At 49.1% G+C, this 19,096-nt stretch overlaps 2 protein-coding genes and 1 pseudogene across 2 annotated transcripts; 1 reads left to right on the top strand and 2 right to left on the bottom strand.

Annotated features, from left to right (window-relative positions):
* The first annotated feature begins 453 nt into the window (after nucleotides 1–453).
* On the top strand, nucleotides 454–2,257 carry LOC149854035 (C-C motif chemokine 4-like). Its single transcript, XM_090025937.1, has 3 exons — nucleotides 454–639; nucleotides 1,105–1,219; nucleotides 1,745–2,257. The coding sequence occupies exons 1-3, from the start codon at nucleotides 567–569 to the stop codon at nucleotides 1,830–1,832; spliced, it is 276 nt and encodes a 91-aa protein (XP_089882063.1). The 5' UTR covers nucleotides 454–566; the 3' UTR covers nucleotides 1,833–2,257.
* Nucleotides 2,258–12,954: 10,697 nt separating this feature from the next.
* LOC149854034 (uncharacterized) lies at nucleotides 12,955–13,684 on the bottom strand (annotated as a pseudogene).
* Nucleotides 13,685–15,887: 2,203 nt separating this feature from the next.
* Nucleotides 15,888–17,790, bottom strand: LOC149854033 (C-C motif chemokine 4-like). The gene is made up of 3 exons (XM_090025939.1): nucleotides 17,667–17,790; nucleotides 17,095–17,209; nucleotides 15,888–16,375 (listed from the first exon to the last, which is right to left on the bottom strand). Exons 1-3 carry the CDS (start codon nucleotides 17,737–17,739, stop codon nucleotides 16,288–16,290), a joined length of 276 nt encoding a protein of 91 aa, XP_089882065.1. The 5' UTR covers nucleotides 17,740–17,790; the 3' UTR covers nucleotides 15,888–16,287.
* Nucleotides 17,791–19,096: the final 1,306 nt, after the last annotated feature.

Raw genomic sequence — 19,096 nt, 5'->3', positions numbered from 1 at the left:
ATAGATTTAATATCCAATTTTAAGCCAATTTCTCTGAATGAAAACCTGTTACTCAAAGATGTTTCCCCCCCATGACTCCAGTGAGAAATTGACCAAGCATAGAAATAGCTGGAACCCAGGTCTCTGGCCTTCCAGCCTTGTGTGACATTCGCCAACACAGACAGGGCACCTTGCATTATGCAGAATACAAACTCCCTGAAACAGCTCTTGGTACATTTCCTTTTTCCTCTCGCTTTATCTTCTGTGATGTTGAAACCAAATGTGCAGTGTAAGAGCCAGATCGCCATCCCGTCTGTTGTCATATGCACTATTTTGAGGTTTCCTGTGTCCCCACTAGAGGTTGGGTTTTTGCAATCAGAAAACTACAACATGACATCAGCTCCTGGAATTTCTAGTTTCCCCAAACCACCCCTCCTGTCCACCCCAGAGTCCTTTATAAGAGAGCAGAGAACCCAGTAGGGCAGCATCAGGAGAAGGGTTTCAAAGAGGCCCTCATCTGCTCCTGCTCCTGCTCCTGCTCCTGCTCCTGCTCCTGCTCCTGCTGATCCTCCACATCTGATTGCAACATGAAGGTTACTGTGGCTGCCCTTGCTGTTGTTCTCATTGCTGCCCTCTGTTCCCAGGCCTCCTCTTCTCCAAGTAAGTTCTGTTATTTTCTTCATGGGTCCGTTTTCTCCCTGGCTATGTCCTGGTAGTAAGGAAAGGACCAAATTAGCTCCGTCCTGTGTGGCCATGAGGCCTCAGATCCATGTACATTTCTGCAGTGTTTCTGACTGATTCGACCCAGCTTTGTCACCACTGCAGAAGTAAAAGCCCTAGGAGGGTGAAAGCTACACTCAGCAGCTAATGCAGGCATGGAGCTTGCTGAGGGCTTGCAAGCCCTGTGAGTGCTGACCCCCAGCCACTCCCATTTGGCAGCTGACTACTGAGCCAAGGTGACACCACTCTGTGCTCTCACTCCTGAGAGAGAAAAATTCACTTAAACCCTGTAGTACCCCTGGCTATTGCCAGATTCCTCCCCTCACGATGAGCAGAGGACTTTGGGGGCTTTCCCTCACCCATACTTAAGCCCAGACTCAAGTTTTCTATTTCTGACTCTTTCAGTTGGTTCGGACCCCCCGACTGCCTGCTGCTTTACATACACAGCCCGCCAGATCCCACGCAACTTTGTGAAGGACTACTATTATACCAACAGCATGTGCTCCCAGCCTGCCATTGTGTAAGTGCACCTGTTTGACTCTTAAAGCAGCCAGCTGAGAGGTGGAGGCACCTTCTGTTTAACTGCCACTCTCCTCTACTAACACAGTGTAATGCAGAGAGAGAGGCTGGATCAACAGCCCCTGGAGAAAGATCAGCAAAAGATCTGACAATCACTGGTGACTGGAGACCCCAGTGAATCAGCCCAAACACTGAGAGCAGTGTGTATCCTGGGGAACAGGCCGTTGAGAAGGGATTGATTCCTGGTTTCCTGGGACTGGAAAGCCTCTTTGGTGAATTATCAATGGGCCTGCTTGCCCCGTGGGGTCTTGGAGTGAGGAAAGGCAGTAAGTCAGGCTGGGAGAAAGATCCCAGGTTACTGTCATACGTGGCAACTGACTTCTAAGTGTAAGGGTCCTGCCAGGAAAGCATATTGTGAGAACTGCTAAAGGGAGAATCCTCTGGGCAGAGAGAGAGCAGGGCAGGCCTCACCACCTGGGCCCTTAGGAGTAAGCTAGTGCTAACATCTCTATTTCATGCTCCACAGATTTATCACAAGGAAAGGCCGTGAAATCTGCGCCAATATTGAGGAACCATGGGTCCAAAAGTATGTGAGCGACCTGGAACTGAACTGAGCAGAGATACAGAAACACTGAAGATCAAGATTCTGGAGACTGAGACCATTCTGGAAATGAAAGGGTTAAATTTCTACATCAGTGCAAAGACATTGTTTCCAGCCAAATAAGCAAAGATTTTAAAAGGAGCTAAATATAGAAAAACCCAAACAAAAAACAAAACAAAAGACAAATTTGAGACTCTGTGACTATAATTTAAAACTATTTAAGATACTTGGGTTGGTAGAAAATATATTTTACTACTAATTATATTATTTATAGAATGTCTGTGAGGTCCTGTGGAGTCTGATCATTGACCAGCCCACTTCAGAACCCAAAGGCAAAAGATTATTTAATATATTTAATAGAGTCCCAAAATACGACTATTTGCAATGTAATGTTGAAGTATAATCTGAGTGTCTTGGACAGACCATGAAATAATGTTTACAGGGAATAAATATTTTTTACATAAAACTGTTTTGGCTTTGGTATAAATTATGTTGCTTTTTCATGAGTAAAATAATCAACCACTCACTGTCCAACTTGCACAGCCCAGCACATAGGTGTGCACTGGTAGGGATACACATACCACCTCTCCATACTCATACACAACTTCAGAGCACTGCAGCATAAGTACCAAGCTGTTCCTGCATGCACAGCCACACAGAAACACATCTACACACACATACTAATGTGCACCTCACTGATGTACCTACAGTATCCCTGCACAGCAATAAATATGGACACAGCTATATACACTCATCACAAACTAGCACCACCACGCCCATCACACCCGTATCTGTCAGATCCTGCATGCACCCATTCGCCCACAAAGGGCACAGACAGAAGGGACAATTTTCACCTGATCTGGCCCCAGAAAGTCATTTGCAGCTTTGACAAAACAGAAGTGAACAGCTGCAGACTTCTTCAAAAGGGCCCAATGCCATGAAAATCTGAACACTCATTGCATGGAGTGTGTTCTGTAACTTGTGTTTACGGCACTCCCAGCCTGTCACTGTTTTCAGAATGGGAGGGGAAAAGGGAACAGAGGGAGTTTGGTCTGGGGATTTTTCAACCAGCACTGGAGGGTGGGTGGGCATATAGAAGCCCTCCCCCCCCCCCCCGGAGGTAGGGGCAGGGACTCCAATCCACCCCCACCCCACCCTCCAGCACCAGTTGGGGAACCTCAAGAACAGGATCTCTCTGCTCCCTTTCCCCTCTTCCATTCTGAAAACAATGTCTGGGCCAGGAGTGGGGAATGGCACTGCTATGGAGACAGGGCTGCATGCTGGCAGCAAGCTGCTGGAATCCCCAACTCTTGAACCCAACAGCAAACTGCTGTTGTGTCCAGGGGATTATTGCAACTCATAGTGCTTCCTAAAAAGCACTATGAGTTGCAACAGGGAGCTGCTCTTCTCTCTGCGCCCAAAAATGCATTCACCATACCTGCCACACTCCTAGCTTTTCATGCTCCAAGACATCCGCAGAGAGACATGCAATTGGCACACAGCTACTCAGATGCATCTCTATACATATATATCCACCCCATCTACATTTCTACCTGCAGAGTCATATATATACGTACGCAGTACAGCAAACAGGAGATGGGATAAACCTCACAGGTCAGGCATGAAGTCTGTTTCTTGGGATCACTACCAGATTACCTCCTGTTGTTCATCCCCTGGAATTTGTCCAATGCACATTGAAATGCTCCAAGTGCTGGGGCTCCCTTTACTGTTCCAGGACCTTGAATCTAGCAGAGTTTTATGGTGATGTTCCAATATAATACTGCTTTTTGTTAGCTTTAGCAGATATGGAGAACCAACAGCCTGCGCATCCTCTGCAGGGCATTCCCTGGGAGAAGATATTAGGTAACCTTATCAGAATGCAATGGAGGATCCTACTCCCTGCATCAGACCTCAGTGAGCAAATGATTCAAGAGGAAATCAGACTATCTTTTGCTGGAGGAAGCATGGATAGATTTGTATTGCACCCAGCCTGACCACTGAGGTCCCTCCAGACTATGGCAGCATGTCTGCTAGGTGTAGTTGCACGGAGCTGATATACACACACTGTCAGGCCACCAGTGAGAGTTCCAGCAAAGGCAAGCGTGTATAGCCCAAACTTGACAACATCCAGCCCCAGCTATGTCTGAGGAAAGCAGAAAAAACAACAGTTGACCTGCCCTCACAGTAATTTACTGTGCAGTAAACCCACCCTGGACAAGCATCTAAACGTACAGCCATTTGAGAGATTTGCTCTTCATGGCACTGGCATGCTGCCAGCCTCCACCCTGAACCACCCTGCTGCAGCAGCCAGGGAGAACTGGAGGCTCTGGCCACAGCTCCCTGTGGCCAGGGACCCTCTTTAAAAGTCAGCCCTACATGGCGCTCCTTAGCCCCCTGCATTCCCAGCCTGGAGCACGCTTCCGCGTTCTGGAACGCTGCCCTGCAACTCTGTTGCCAGAGCCTTTGCCCACTGCATGATGGCTGCTCCACCCCAGGCTCCAGGAGTGACAACCTGTGTCCCAGGCTCCTGCCAGCCATGCTGCTCACCATGCTTCACAACCCTGGTGACTGCCACCTGGTCCAGGTCGGCCTTGGCCCTGCCTGCCCCCTGTGCTGTGTGGCCATGTAGCCAGGCTCATCACTGTGTCTGAGGCTGCCTGTCCCTGTGCCAATGCTACCCAGACCCTGTTCTGCTGCCTGGATCCCGGCAGGCATACCAACTGATGTCGTCCATGAGCTCCTGGGGCTCCAGTCCAACTACCTGTGGGCCAGCCTGGCCAGCCAGGACTGGTGGGTGCACCACCACCAATCACCCCACCCACCACCAATACACCACCCTCTTTCCAATGGAAACTATGTACAGTGCCCTGTAGGCCTTCCTGGGGTGGGGGAAAGTGGGATGTGGGCACCTCCAGTATGGAGCCCAGGGACAGGCGCCCAGCACCATGGCCTCTGGCTGCACTACCGCAGATGCGGGCAGGGGAGGGGGATGCCCTCCCGCAAGGGAGGGGTTTACCGGGTGGACATAGCAGGTGTGCCCGGTGGCCTGAGTGTGTCCCTACTGGGGGTGACAACATGTCATGGGTGCAAGGGTGGGACACCTGCCTGGCTCGGCAGGGGCCGCCTACAGGGAGGAGCTGGAGCTCATGACGCTGGCAGTGTCATGGCTGGGCTGCTTCCAGGGCAGGACTGTGCACCTGGAGTTTGCGGGGCAGGTGCTGGCCCAGGCTGCTGAAGCTGATGGACAATGTTGGGGGCAGGGACCATGATGGGGAGGGATCTTGGTATTCCAAGGGGCCCTCCCCTGCTGACAGCCCATCACTGCTGCCAGGCCACAGTGGAGGCTCCAGCAGGCCCCCCATTTGAGGTTCTTCCCAGGGTCCCAGTGCATGAAAATGTGGCCCAGTTGCTGCATAAAGGTCATGGTCCTGCAGGCTGCCCCTCTTCAGTTCTGGCAGTTGTGGTTGGTGACGCTGATTGACTGTGCCTGCAGGGCCTTGACCTTTATGCACGCTTGACCACTGGCACATTGACCAGTCATGCTTGCACTCCCACATGCAGCCCGCCAGGCCCTCATAGATGTAGGAGTTGGAGTGCCCACCCCAGGTGAACAGGCTTGGGACCTCAGCCTCACTCCACATTACTAAAGGTCTGCGGTCTCATCCTGGGACCAGCTATGCCTCCAGGAGGCAGTGTGTGGTATTGAGGAAGACACTAGTGCAGTTCCCTTGGCAACCCTAAGGAACTGCGTGGGTCAGAGTCTGGGTTTGCCAGGTCTGGGCAGGTGCCTGCAGTGCCAGCACTGGGGCACAGCATGGGACTGGCATGTAGGCAATAAGGCTGAGCCAGGGGCCAATGCTGGGGTCTGAGCACACTGCTGCGGCTGCCCTGGGGCCACTGCTATGGGACGCAGTGGCCACAGGCAGGCTGCAGGTAGTACAGGCCCCTGGGGTCACTGCAGAATTTTAAAGGCCGGGCTGGAACAGGCAAACAGCCATCCCAGCCCCAGTGCTGGAGAAGCTCAAAGCTCTGTGGCCCCAGGGCTAGCCCAACTGTAGCCTCCTGATAATGGGGCTGACCGGGAGAAAATTTGCTCTCAGTTGGCATCTACACATGTGCTACTATGCAGTTACTATGGCACAGTTAATTTGCTACCAGCATTTGTAGGTAGCAAATTAACCCCACAGTAGACTAATCCCCTAATTTGTCATCCTAATTACACCACATCTTACAAAGTAGTCCCTTTGATCTGCTTGAAGCTTCCAACTTCACTATCTGAGCCTCCAAGCTTCTCACTATGAATCTTTCCTTTCCTATGTGTCCCCCAGTTGCCAAAGTATTTCACCCTTTTAAATATGTTTTTCCTCCCGTCAAACTTGGCAGGCAGTGCCACCATAGTTTCATAGTTGGTAGGTTCAGAAGAGACCTAAGCAGATCATCAAGTCCAACTCCCTGCCATGGGCAGGAAGGGATGTTGGGGTCAAATGTCCCTGACTAGGTGGCTGTCTAGCCTCCGTTTGAAGACCCCACTTCCCTTGGAAGTTTGTTCCAGCTCCTAGCCTCTCTATCTGTGAAGCAGTGCCTCCTGATATCTAGGCTGAATCTACTCTTAGTCAACTTATGGCCATTGTTCCTTGTTATCCCTGGTTCCTTGTTAACCCCTGGTAGTGCTCAGGAGAACAGGGACTCTTCCAATTCTGCTGGTCCCCCTTGGCAAGTTTATAGGCAGCCACCAGATCCCCTCTCAGCCTTCTTTTGTGGAGGCTGAACAGGTTCAGGTCCCGTAGCCTCCCCTCATAGGGCCTGCCCTGCTGCCCCCTAATCATGTGAGTGGCCCTCCTCTGGACCCTCTCAATGCTATCCACATCCCTTCTGAAGTGCTGTGCCCAGAACTGGATGCAGTACTCCAACTGCAGCCTGACCAATGTTGCATAGAGTGGGAGGATCACCTCCTTGGAGGTGATGCATCTATGGATGCATGACAATGTATGGTTGGCCTTCCTGACCGCATCCCCACACTGCCGGCCCATGTTCATCTTGGCATCAGTGATGACTCCAAGATCCTTTTCTGCCTCTGTGCTGACAAGAATGGAGTTCCCCAGCCTGTAGGTATGACGCTGGTTCTTCCTCCCCAGGTGTAGCACCTTGCACTTGTCTGTACTGAAACCCATCCTATTCTCATCTGCCCACCTCTGTAACCTGCCCAGATCTAGTTGTAGCCTGTCCCTCTCTTCTAGCATGCCCACCTCTGCCCACATCTTAGTGTCATCTGTGAACTTGAACAATGTGCTTTTCACCCCCTCGTCCAAATTGCTGATGAAGATACTGAACAATGCAGGCCCTAGGACTGAGCCCTGGGGAACCCCACTGCTCACATCACTCCAGGTCAAAAATGACCCATCCACCACCACCCTCTGGGTGCGGCCCTCCAGCCAATTTGTGACCCATCTGACTGTGTAGGCGTTGATACCACAGTCACCTAATTTTTTAGGCCATCCCTAAATTAGGCCTAATTTTTTAACCAACCCTAGTTTACAGGGGAATAACTGAAGCACAGATATTTTTTGCAGCATACACAAGATGAGACAGGAAACTTCTGGCAGAGGAGGACATTCTTCCTCCTGTGGTGTCTTGTAGATTCAAAGACCAAGTGGGGCCGTCCAGTTCTTCCATTCCAGTTAAAGTATCTTTCCAATGCAAGCTCTCCAGTCCTCTGTATTCCACATGGCAGCCTGGCTTCCACTCACCATTTCCATCTGCTCTGTTCCTTCAGCAGCTTCAGAAAAGTTCTATGGCATCTTTACCAGAATGTGTCTTGGATTTAGGCAAGTGGCCATGCCAAGAAAATATAGAGCAACTGGATGTTAAATGGAATAAAAAATACACCACTTATAGTGTTATGCAAATAGCATAAATACCAGCTTGGTGCTACGTAAATTACATGGAAATAGACTTTTGCCTATTACTTTTAATCTTATGTATTTCCTTGAATTTTGCATTGCCTTAAGAAACTCCATTTTGTATTGTTCTGTAGCTTGACATAAGTGTTTGACTTTTTACTCTTTTGTATGCTGTATGTCTGAGAGTCTGTTTGTGGAAAAGGAAAACATCAGCTGGCTACTGGCGCAAGAATTCAGACCGATAAAGTATCAAACAAGAAGAATCCACCCCACAACAGTGAAAGAACAACAGCAATTGACCTTCAAGAAAGAACACAACAATAACCCAGCAAAAGCCCAGAGGACTGAGTGAATTGACAAGACTATAAAAGATGGGGTGAGACATATCAATTTTGGGTCTTGTTCTGAATGTCATCCTGGAGCATCAGTTCATCTGATACAATGGACTGGCAGGAGCCTGGCTCCTACTCATGATCAACTTGGCTGGCTACTAAGATGATCCGAGCACCAATAAGACTGGTAGCATATACCAGCGCAGAACAGAAATTGGGGTATGAATGTGGGAAGTGTGTGTGTGTGTGTGTGTGTGTGTGTGTGTGTGTTAAGCACTTAATCAATAAATGCAGCATCTTGCCTTATCCTCCCTCATAAGGTCTCACTTACGATTTGAGCATTTGGCAATTTGTGTAACAATAGGCTCACCAATGCTGCACTATCCAGTGTGTTTGATAATGTTTATTCATACAGCTCTAAATGAAAACTGAAATACAGGAGACCTAGATGCTATAGAGTGTTCTTCACTGGAAGACTTTACAGCATTTAACAAATGAGGAAATTGAGGCACAAAGTGATGAGGTGACGTGACAAGGGCCACTCAGAAGGGTAGTGGCAGAGCCAGAAATACAAGCTGGAATACTTTTCATTCAGCCTCTGCATACAAAATCCAGATGTTTAGTTAAACTGTTTTATTATCCTGTGTGGGTGTGATTAATTTGTCTTTAAATCTTGTTTTAATGGATTACATTTAATGGGTCTAACTCAGATATGGAAGAAAAGTTCACATGCAACTTTTTTTAGCTATATGCAACTTCCGAGGGAAGAAAAAGCTGTAGGTGTATAGGTAAAATATCAACGCGCCCATCTTCTCTCGATGGTTCGCTCCCGTGTTGCCTTTGCCCGAGCAGCTGACCTTGCTCACCAGGGAACCTCATGTTGACCCCAAAGGGTGCCTCGATTACCTTCAGGGTGACCCCCAAACTCATCTGCCATGACTTTGGATGGTCCTTCAGTGGAAGGGGTCCCCTTTGAGGATGCCTCCAGAGTTGTCATGTGTCCTGGCAGATGTCCAAGGGGCTCCAACCTCCCCTACACCCCAGCCATACACCAACCTTCGAGACAAGCCTCAGGATCTTTTGAGGCTCTCCCCTGCAGGTGTCTTCCCTGGTCCACACATTGTCTCTCGCAGATGAGAAACTTGGGCTCTGACCGGACCTGGAGGGTCTGGTGATACTTGGCCTTTGGGCTTGTCCCCTTTGATGCCCTGAGCCTTCTATGGCTGATGCCGTTGGCCCTCACCGTGTTCTCATGTGGTTCCTTTCCCGTCTTTGGATGAAGTCCCTGCTACCCCAGCCTGCTCTGCTAACCTGCTCTAAACAGGGAACTAAAATAAACCAGCCTGAAAAAAGGAAAACACAACCGATACCCTCACCACCATAAAACCCCTTGCCCCAAAATGACCCGATGTGAAACAAAAAGAAACTAACAACACAACTACCAAAGAAGTGCGAAAATGGGAGAACAAAAAGAAGAGGAGCAACCACGGGGAAAGTCCCATACTCCCCTAGCCCCTAATGCCCCTAACATCCTTTGGCTAGCGAATCCTCCGGGTTGGGGTCCATGCCTTCACCCCAGCTGTGGTCTCTCTCCTCCCCTTCAGGACCCACCTCAGCCCTGGAGCCATGGCACCCATTGCCTTTGATGGGAATTCCCATGCTGGCTTTTGCTGTAGCCGCTGCCAGCCTCCCCAACAGTTCCTTTGATCCCCACCAGTCTTCTCCAGCATGAGGATCCCTCACAGCTCCTGCTGCCACTGCCTCTGCAGGCCTCCCTGCCAGTTCCTTCGATCCTCGCCTGTCTTCCCTGGCTCAGGGATCTCTTGCAGCTCCTGCTGTCGCCACCGCCACCGCCAACCGCAGTGGCTGAACGCTCTCCGCCCCGTGGTTCCCTGCCGCTCCTTTGGCCCTCGACGTCCTCTCTCCTGCACTTTCAGGGCTGATTTTTATCTTCACCAGGTGGCTTTTCTTCATGACATCACCCAGCCCCAGCTGGAGATGGGCACGGCTGATAAACTGCCTGGGCGGTTTTCCACGGCGTGCTTCCTCGCTCCTCCAGACCCCTGTAACAGGTATGTTTTTTTCTTCTTTTACCTCGGTCTGGGATTTGCCTCTGAATGAGGCTTCCCTCTTGTCTGATCCTGAGCCCCTGGGACAATCAGGTATGTTAAAAATGGTCATCCACAAATAATACACTCTAGAAAACAGAAAAAAACTTCTGTTTCCCACTGCCTCAGCAGAGTTTCAGCATCAAAGCTCTCCTCCCTCTAACATTCTCCTCCCTACCAACAAGACTGAAATGTCCCCAAATCAGACGGGAAACTAGAAGCTCAAAATAAGTTAAAGCAGAGAGGAAAGGTGGAAACCACAGCCTCCAGGACTAGTTCTGAGAAGTGAGAATGAAATAAATTAGTTGGATTGAGCAAGACAGGATTTCAGCAAGACTGGAGAGGAGAAACCTACTGGATCCAGTGTCAGATGAAATGCCTGATAGGATTAAAAACACCACAGAGACTGGGAGGTGTTTTCCCAACCACAAAATGGCTGATAGCCAAACTGAGGAAAGGAAATTGAAACAGAAAGTCAAAAGTTCCTTTGCCTTATAAATAGGAAAAACAAGAAAAGAAACATGCTGTATGCATGAGATAGAAATGAAAGATAATCTAGGCATGACCCAAAAACTCAGGGAATATTTTGCCTCATTTTTCAGTAAGACAGTAATGTAGAACTTGGGGCAAAGACAAGTTACATACAGGGAATGGCAAAATGACAATTTGGAAATGGAAACTAAGCACTTTCAAATCACTAAAACCTTAAAGAGTTTAAGGCAGTCATTGGGGGTAGGGGAGTGCACAGTTAGATGATTCCCAGCCACAGATTTTGAAAGCACTACCACATATAATTGCAAGTTGGAATTTGTAATGAATCTTTCAAATTAGAGTGGTACCATCTGACTGGAGAATAACAAATATAACATCCTTATTTAGAAAGGAAAGAAGTGCTCCAGGCAAGTACAGTATGACCTGTAGTCTGTTATGCAAGTTTTTAGAACAGATATTGAAGAAAATAGCAAAGACATGCAAGTAAACAGTAAATGGGATTAAACACAACTTCAATTTACCACGGGTAGGTTGTATCAGGTTAACCTGCCAGTTTTCTTTTATTGTCCAGACAAAAGACATATAGTAGGACTTATCTGTCTGGCTTTCAGTGCAACATTTTATAAGGTACCCCATGGAAAACTGTTAGTTAAATGGGGGGGAGATGGGATTAGTAGAACTGAAAGCCAAGTAAAGAACTAAATGACAAAGAAACAATAGGTTGTGTTGCAAGGGGAACACCTTACATTCAACAGCTTGTCTAGCTTTATCCCAACTACATAGTTGCCCCAATAAAAGATTTCACCCTAAGAAATCTTTGCCTCTCACATAATTTCTGGACCATCACAGCTACACTGACAGTGCAGTAGGCGGTCCCTAAGTCAGTCGGCCACCCACCTAACTGTGTAAGCACTCCATAGCCTGTTAGCTTCCCTATGAGAATAGGATGCGAAACTGTTAAAGGCCTTCCTAAAATTCAGGTAGATGACATCAGCCTCAGCTCCTGTGTCTAGGCAGTGTGTGACCTGATCATAAAAGGCTATAAGGTTTGTCCTGAAGGGGCCCTATCTTACTCTGTGTTTTCATTTTGCTTGCTATGTATCTGTAGAAGGACTTTTTATTGTCCTTACTGTTGTAGCCAGCCTAAGCTCCAGTCCTGCCTTGGCCTGCCGAACTGACTCCCTGCCATAGCATGCCAGGGAGGTGTATGCCTCCTTGGTGGCTGCCACCTGCTTCCACTGCCTATAAATCTCTTCCTTTGCCCCCAGTCTTTCCTGGAGCTCCCTGTTCAGCCAAGGGGATTTTTCATCCCCTTAGCCCCTTTCCTGCGAAAGGGGATAGACTTCTTTTGTCTCCCAAGGATCACTCCCTTGAGAAACCTCCAACCCTCTTGGACCCCCATTTGCTCAATGCTCTTGAGTTCCGTCACCTCACTAACTAGGCTTCTAAATTTACTCAAGTTGGCCCTTCTGAAGTCTAACACTTCAGACTCACTGGATATTTTTCTCACCCTTCACTGGATAGTGAACTCTGCCAAGTGATGATCAGTATCTCCCAGGTTACTGTGTACTCGCAGGTTCCCCACGAGATCATCCCCCATTGCTAGGACCAGGTTTAGCAAGGCGCTGCCCCTGGTGGGACTGGACACCACCTGGGTTAGGTGGAGGTCCTGCACGCAGTGTAAGAACCTCCATGAGCAGCTTATGTTGGCCACCTGTTCCTCCCAGTAGACGTCTGGATAATTTAGATCCCCCATGACCACTGCCTCCCTCGCCTGTGTGGCATCTGAGAGCTGCCTGGAGCTTGTCATCCTGGTGAGGAGATCTGTAGTAAACCCCCACTACCAAGTCCTTTTCCCCTGGCTCCCCCTGTATCCTGACCCACAATGCCTTGGTATTCCCCTCCTCTACTCCTGCCTTGATGATGGAAGATGTGTACTGCTCCTTAACATAGAGAGCTACACCCCTGCCTTTTTTTCCCACTCTGTCACATCTGTACAACCTATACCCCTCAATGCCTACCTCCCAGTCATGCGTAGAATCCCACCATGTTTCAGTTAAGCTGACTAGGTGAGACTGTGTGCTAGCAAGTAGGAGTGTGATCTCCTGCTTATTTTCCATACTTCTGGAATTTGTGTAAAAACATTTTAGCCCCCCAATGGGTGCTCTTGGTGCCCCTTTGCCTTGATGGTTTGTGTTCCCCTTAGTGCTCACCTCGTTAGGTCTGGGCCTTGTGGTTTTCCAACCCTAGGTTCTCATCGACCACTGGTTCCCCGTCTCCTGTCAATCCTAGTTTAAAGCTCTTCAGAGGAGATCATCCAACCTGCAGGAAAACAGATGCTTACCTCTAGGAGAGACATGAAGATCATCCTATCCTAGGAAGCCTTCTTCCTGGAAGTGCTGGTTCTGGTTGTAGAATCCAAAGCCCTCCTGAAGACACCATCTCTGGAGCTGCTGGTTGACTACCCTGATGCAGGCATCCTGGCACCTCCAGCTGCTGCCAACTGGAAGGATGGAGGAGAATACCACCTGTTCCCCTGACTTTCTAAGCCTGACCCCCAGCTCATGGAAGTCCTTCATGAAGTGGTCAAGACTACTCCCAGCCGCATCATTAGTGCCCACAAGGACAAGGACCATGGGGTAGTAGCTGGAGGGCTTGATGAGGTCAGGAATCTTTGCAGTGATGTCGCTCATCTTTGCTCCAGGCATACAGGAGACCTCTCTCACGATAGGATCTGGTTGGCAGATCAGCCCCTCCATGCCTGTCAGGATTGAGTCACCCACCACAATAACAGTGTTTCTTCTTCTGCCTGGGCAATGGTCCCCCAGTCTGCCCAGCACTGGTTGCAGGGACCACCTCCTCTGCATCCTCCTCTGCTGGAGAATTTTCCTCCACCAATGCTGCCAGGGCCCCATACCTGTTCCCCAGATGCAATGGAGAAGCAGACGCCGGATCTTGCCGCCTGGGTCCAGACGGAACAGTTCTCCACTTCTCTGCTGCAGATTCCTCCCATGGGGTTTCACCCATAGGCATCTGGAGCTGCAAGGAATGGAAGTACCCATCAATCACTGCCTCATCCTCCCTGATCCCCCTCAGCCTGCTCACCGCCTCCTGGAGTTCCTTCACCTGCTCCTCCAAGGCCCAAAGGTGGACACGTGAGGGACAGGTGACCCCCTGCCCTGATGGCAGTGACCCCGCCAGATCACCCCTGCAGAGAGGGGGGCAGGGCTCTGTCTGGGTGGAGACCTCTGAGGAGCCATGGGTGGGCAGCACCATCGGGGCAGAGTCCCCAGCAGCAGCACCCCGTGCCCTTACCTTAGCTGCAGAGTTACGAGTCCTCATCACTCTCCTGTTGGGTGCTCCTTCTTGTCTCCTTCTGTGCCCCCGCCTTACACGTACACATGCGCAAACGCAGGTGCGCCCTTACAGAGCATGCCTGTTTGCGCTCTCTGTTCACACACATGGCTCTGGAGCATGGCTCCCTGCTGGCTCACTTAAGAGGGCTCCAAGGGGCTCCCCTTCCAGATCCTCTGCAGCTGTGCCTGCCCACTGCCCCACTTACCTGAAGGGTGTTCAGCATAGCTGGTGATGTTGTGACACCCACCATGCCTCCTTGGATCCTGGTTTGGTGGAGCAGCTGGTGTTCCTGAAGGTGAACCTCACACTGCTGGGGTTCCCCAAGCTGCACGTGCAGATGGAGTGAGTGCCACCCTCCTCACTCTGCACCTATTTGCTTTTTTAATTTTCTTTCAGAACCATTTAATGCCCCACTCTCAGAGCTGGAGATGGCAGTTTAGTTTATCACCAGCCAGCAGGGGAAGAGCATCTCCCTGCTGAGCTCCCATGCCAGGAAGAACTTGGAGGCATGAGCTGGGGCTATGGGGAAGGAGGAGGCCCCAGGTCCTGGGCATGACCTAAAACTGCACCCTGCCAGGGAAGGGAGGCCTGGTAGGACTGCCAGTGGTGTGGCAGCCCCAGGAAATGCCAGGACCACAAACCTCCCTGGTGAAAGGCAGGTAGAGGACACCTGAAAACCTCCAGCCACTGCAAGGGCACACACAGTCCTGGCTGGGGAAAGCCCAAGCCTGTAAGACCTTTGAGAGGCCTGAGGCTTACTGGTTACAGTGGAGTTGTGAGGGTGAGAACAGACAGGTGGCTCAGATCTGACCTGAGGTACCCTTAACTGGTCTGTGCTGGGCCCATGACCTAAAGAGGGGGGTCGAAGGGCAGGGGCCTACCACAAGGAATGCCCATAGCAAGAGACTTATGATTCTGACTGGCCTGAAGGTGGGACCAGGGCCTATGGGGGAGCTAAAGGTCCCAGAAAGGGGACCACAGCTGGCAGGGGTGAAGGATGCAATCTGCAAAGCATAGGCTGCAGTATACAGAAGCTGCAGAATGGACGTCACCACTAGACATCAGGGACCTAAATGGGCAGTCTCCTGCCTGGATAACATCTAAATCAGCTTTCCATCAAGGCATGGCAGGAAAAAGAGGAGCAGGCATTTGGCGCAGAAAGAGGTGGGTGGGCTGAGATCTAACCAGCACCGGAAAGGCTACCTGTGCAGGCTACCATTCCTGCTGCATTCATCCCACTCTGCTTTAACACACACAAGGCAGACAAGATTCTTTGGATCAATCTAACACCTTTTATTAGACCAACTAAATAGTTGGGAAAATATATCTTAGCAAGCGTTCAGGTTTAAAAACCGTTTGTTAGGCTGAGGAAGTATTTGTAGTTGGTGTGTGCCCCTCCTGGATGGAATGAATAGTAATGAAGCCAGAGGCTGCTTTGCATGCAAGAAAGCCAGTCAGTCAAAATGTAAATTGAGGTATCAAGGGGGTGAGAGAGAGGCTGGGGGAGGAGAAGGATATAGCAGGTAAAGGTGGAGAGGTACCTGGGGAGTCAGATATATGTATGTTAAAGGTGGGTGAGCAGTTGAGGTTGTGCCCGCTTTGTAGGCCATGCAAAATGAATGATATAGATGGAGAGGTACATGTGTGCCAGAGGTGGCTCTGAGTTCTGCATGAGATAAATTTGCATGAACCTTGGCAGACCAACAAATTGTACTCCCACCCTTTTTCCTTGTTTGACTGTTAAGGGGGGAAGGGCATGGTGTGTTACATATTATGTTCCCAGGCCCAGGAAATATTCCAAGTGCTGACATAAAGGGAAAAACAAGGTAGTTTTACATAAAATATTTATTCTCCAAATCGTCTTTCCACACTACATTGTCAACAAGCCCAGATCACTGATAAGACTCACAACACAAACACTCTCTCTGGTACAAAATATGTTTAACAGCCACAGGCGTGTGACAGTCACAGTGAGTCAGCTCAGGCAACCTGCCTACAAAGGCCCCATAAATAAGAGTAGTAGCAATAAAAAAAATATCATTTGCACTGGCTTCATTTCTTAAATAGTTTTAAACAGTGTCTAAATTCCAGGATTTCTCATTTTTTTTCAAGTGGGTGGATAGCAGTAACTTTGATTGCAGTCATGAGGCAAGGCCCTACATTGTGCCTGTCACAGGCACTCAGTGAAATCTGTCATTCGACTATTCTCTTTGCGTGTGCCATTCAGGTTCCAGTCCATGCTGGGGCTCTGAGGTGCTCCCACACAGTCCCTGCACTATTCAGTTCTGCTCCAGGCTGTTCATGTACATTTGAACCCACGAGTCTTCAGGGTTAGAACAAATTTCACGGCCTTTTTTCGTGATAAACCTGCAGAGAATGAAAGAGACAGATTGGAATAAGAGACACTCTGCCCCCCTACTTCTCCGCCTTAGGCTTCTACCAAATTGAAGCCCTGGATGATCCAGTTCATTCAGTCAGAGGCCTAACAAGGAGCTTCTGGTGGCAGTGGTAGCATGGGCTGCAGAAGCTACCATTCTGGCATTGCCTCAAAATCAGCATAAGGGGTTGGTGCCCATGTCACCCCCTCCCCCACCCCCAGTTACGTTACTAAATTCAATCCTGTTCCTGTCTCTGTCACAGTCCCATGCTCCTTATGTGCTGCCTGGCCTGGGCTTTTCCGATGTCAGCTTGTTCCACGTATTAATGTCCTCCTCAAATTACTCCCCCACAGCATCAATTCCTCCCTCCTCCACACTCCATGACACCCTGGGGCAAGCACGTCCCACCCCAGATTTTTTTCAGGAAGAATCCTTGAGTCTTGGGAAATGCTGTGTAAGCCCCTCATGGTAGCCCCATTTCAAGGCTGCATGTGTTTGGCTCTCAGGGTCTCTCTTTAGGACCCAATGTCTCCAACTCCTGAATAGCCTGCAAAATAGCAACCAAAAGCAGCAGCCCTTTCATGGTGCCAGATACAAAAGGAGCAAGCCCTTTCATTGCTGTCCATTCATATATTCCAGTGCATGCACTGGAAGGAAAGATGACCCTGCACCTTTGTTATCTGTCAGGAGCCGGAAGTTTGTACTTACACAACAGCTTGCCAGGAGCACTTGTTGTTGGTACTGTAATACTTCACCACTAAGTTACGTGGGGGCTTGCGACTTGTATAGGAGAAGCAGCAGGAGTTTGGCATGTCAGAACCCACTAGAATAGATGGAAAAGACAACATGATCCCATGCTCAACTATACCCCTAGAAGAAGTAGCACTGGAAAGCATCTGCTTGGGCAGTTTGGCTGGAGTGGGAAGCAGCTTCTGTTCTTGGCCACAAGACTTCAAGGGAGAGTTTCCCCACGTGATAATTCCTCCCTCTTCTTCTATATCCTTTATTCAGAAAGCAAAGAATTACAACCAGAAATAATTGTAGTGCTCTTGGGCCTCAGAATACATTGACAGACAGATAGATAACTGCAAGGAGGGAGCGTGAAATAGGGATTTCATTTGTGCCTAGAGTAGAGGTCTCCAGCAGCCACGGTGAGCAATTTTGAAGCTCAACCAGCCTGCCCCCAAAACTCTATTTCCTGACATGAGAACAAAGTTCAGTGCACGAGTGGGTAAAGAGTCTATTGGTGGTACCTTCAAAAACGCATATGCTGAACTCACCTGGAGCAGAGGAGGCCTGGGAGCAGAAGGCAGAGATGAGAAGAATCATGACAACAGGCACACAGACTTTCATGTTGCTGTCAGATGCAGATGATCACAACTGGACCAGGGAGTATTGCAAACTTGGATTGACACTGAACAACTAGCTTTTCCTTGCCTTTTTATATGATTACTAGAAGAAAAAAAGGGATATAAGAGGAAATTCCAGAGCTGATGTCATGGCATCCTGTGCTGTGTGGAATACAAGCGGAGCTGCAGCCAAGACTGAAGGGATAATGAAAACAGCTCACTTGAAGGTCTGAGCATACCAAACTATTGCTCAGCAAGTTATTTCATTCTTGGGCTGACCCTATTGGAATAAAGGAAGACAGAAATGTGCATAAGGTCACACTACAGCAGAGAGAATTATTTTCCCCTGCAGTTCAAATAGCCAAGACCTCGTGTGCTGTGTCTGGTGTTGTGCAAGTCTGGAAAAACAGAAAGTTCCTGAACCAGCCCTCTGTTAATCTCCTCTAAAGTAAAATGAATAATAGATTAGGAGTAAGTGGGAGGGAAGGATGGAGGGCCTGTTACTCAAGCTCTGCCCCACCTCATATGCCCCATATACTCAGTTGATCCTGCCATGCCCGGCTATACCAAATTTCGGGTCTTGTTCCAAAGTTGCCTGAACATGCCTGAGGAAGGGGTCTTATTCTTCATAAACTCGGTGACTTGATTTTGACTTCAGTAAATTTACAACCACAGTGAAGGCAACAGATTTTACTCCCTGGATACTAGATTCTAATGCTGATAGAGAAAACCTTATCTTCACCCATGTGTGAGTGTGTGTGACATGTCTCCTCTCTGCCAGTCCACAGAGGGGATGAGGCATTACAGCTGCCAGCTGCAATTCAAGCTGCAACAGTTTGTACTATTTGCTCTGAAGCGCTGGTTCCATTCCTAATGTGTCAACTAAGAGGGCAGCTGTCACAGAAATGGAAGCAAGTAACATCAAAAGTACACTTAACACCCCTGAAGGGAGGCACAGACTTGCTGGTGAAGCCAGGGGAAATTACACAAGCACTGAAAGGCGGCTCCAGTTAAATAGGTTCTCATGGGTGGAAGGGGGCATGAGTGGGCCAGGCTGGCTCAGCAATTCCTGAGTTAGGCGGCCCAGACTGAATATAGGGATTAATACACTAGGATAGCAAAATTAAAGTGAAACAAACAAAATGGTTTATTATAAGACAATAACTATATACAATAATTACATACGACACACTAACACAAGGAACATAAGAGGAACTAAATACATACAAGGTTATAAATTACTGATCCTAATATGTGAGAGCGAAGCTGGGAAAATCCATGAACAGCTTTGGAACCATCAACAGCAGTCCAGAAGCATCACGGGGACTGGAGACCGACAAAGTCTTTCAGTAGTAGCAAGC

The sequence above is a fragment of the Crocodylus siamensis genome, chromosome 13 (assembly GCF_052110815.1).
Source record: "Crocodylus siamensis isolate JL-2025a chromosome 13, ASM5211081v1, whole genome shotgun sequence".
NCBI classification, from domain to species: domain Eukaryota; kingdom Metazoa; phylum Chordata; order Crocodylia; family Crocodylidae; genus Crocodylus; species Crocodylus siamensis.
Note: the sequence above shows the minus strand (reverse complement) of the source record. Positions and strands in the feature narration are given on the sequence as shown.

Coding starts and splice junctions, on each gene's coding strand:
- LOC149854035 (XM_090025937.1), top strand. CDS start 567: ATGAAGGTTACTGTGGCTGCCCTTGCTGTTGTTCTCATTGCTGCCCTC. Junction 640..1,104: donor CCAGGCCTCCTCTTCTCCAA/GTAAGTTCTGTT, acceptor TGACTCTTTCAG/TTGGTTCGGACCCCCCGACT. Junction 1,220..1,744: donor TGCTCCCAGCCTGCCATTGT/GTAAGTGCACCT, acceptor CATGCTCCACAG/ATTTATCACAAGGAAAGGCC.
- LOC149854033 (XM_090025939.1), bottom strand. CDS start 17,739: ATGAAAGTCTGTGTGCCTGTTGTCATGATTCTTCTCATCTCTGCCTTC. Junction 17,210..17,666: donor CCAGGCCTCCTCTGCTCCAG/GTGAGTTCAGCA, acceptor CATCTATTCTAG/TGGGTTCTGACATGCCAAAC. Junction 16,376..17,094: donor TGCTCCTGGCAAGCTGTTGT/GTAAGTACAAAC, acceptor CATTCTCTGCAG/GTTTATCACGAAAAAAGGCC.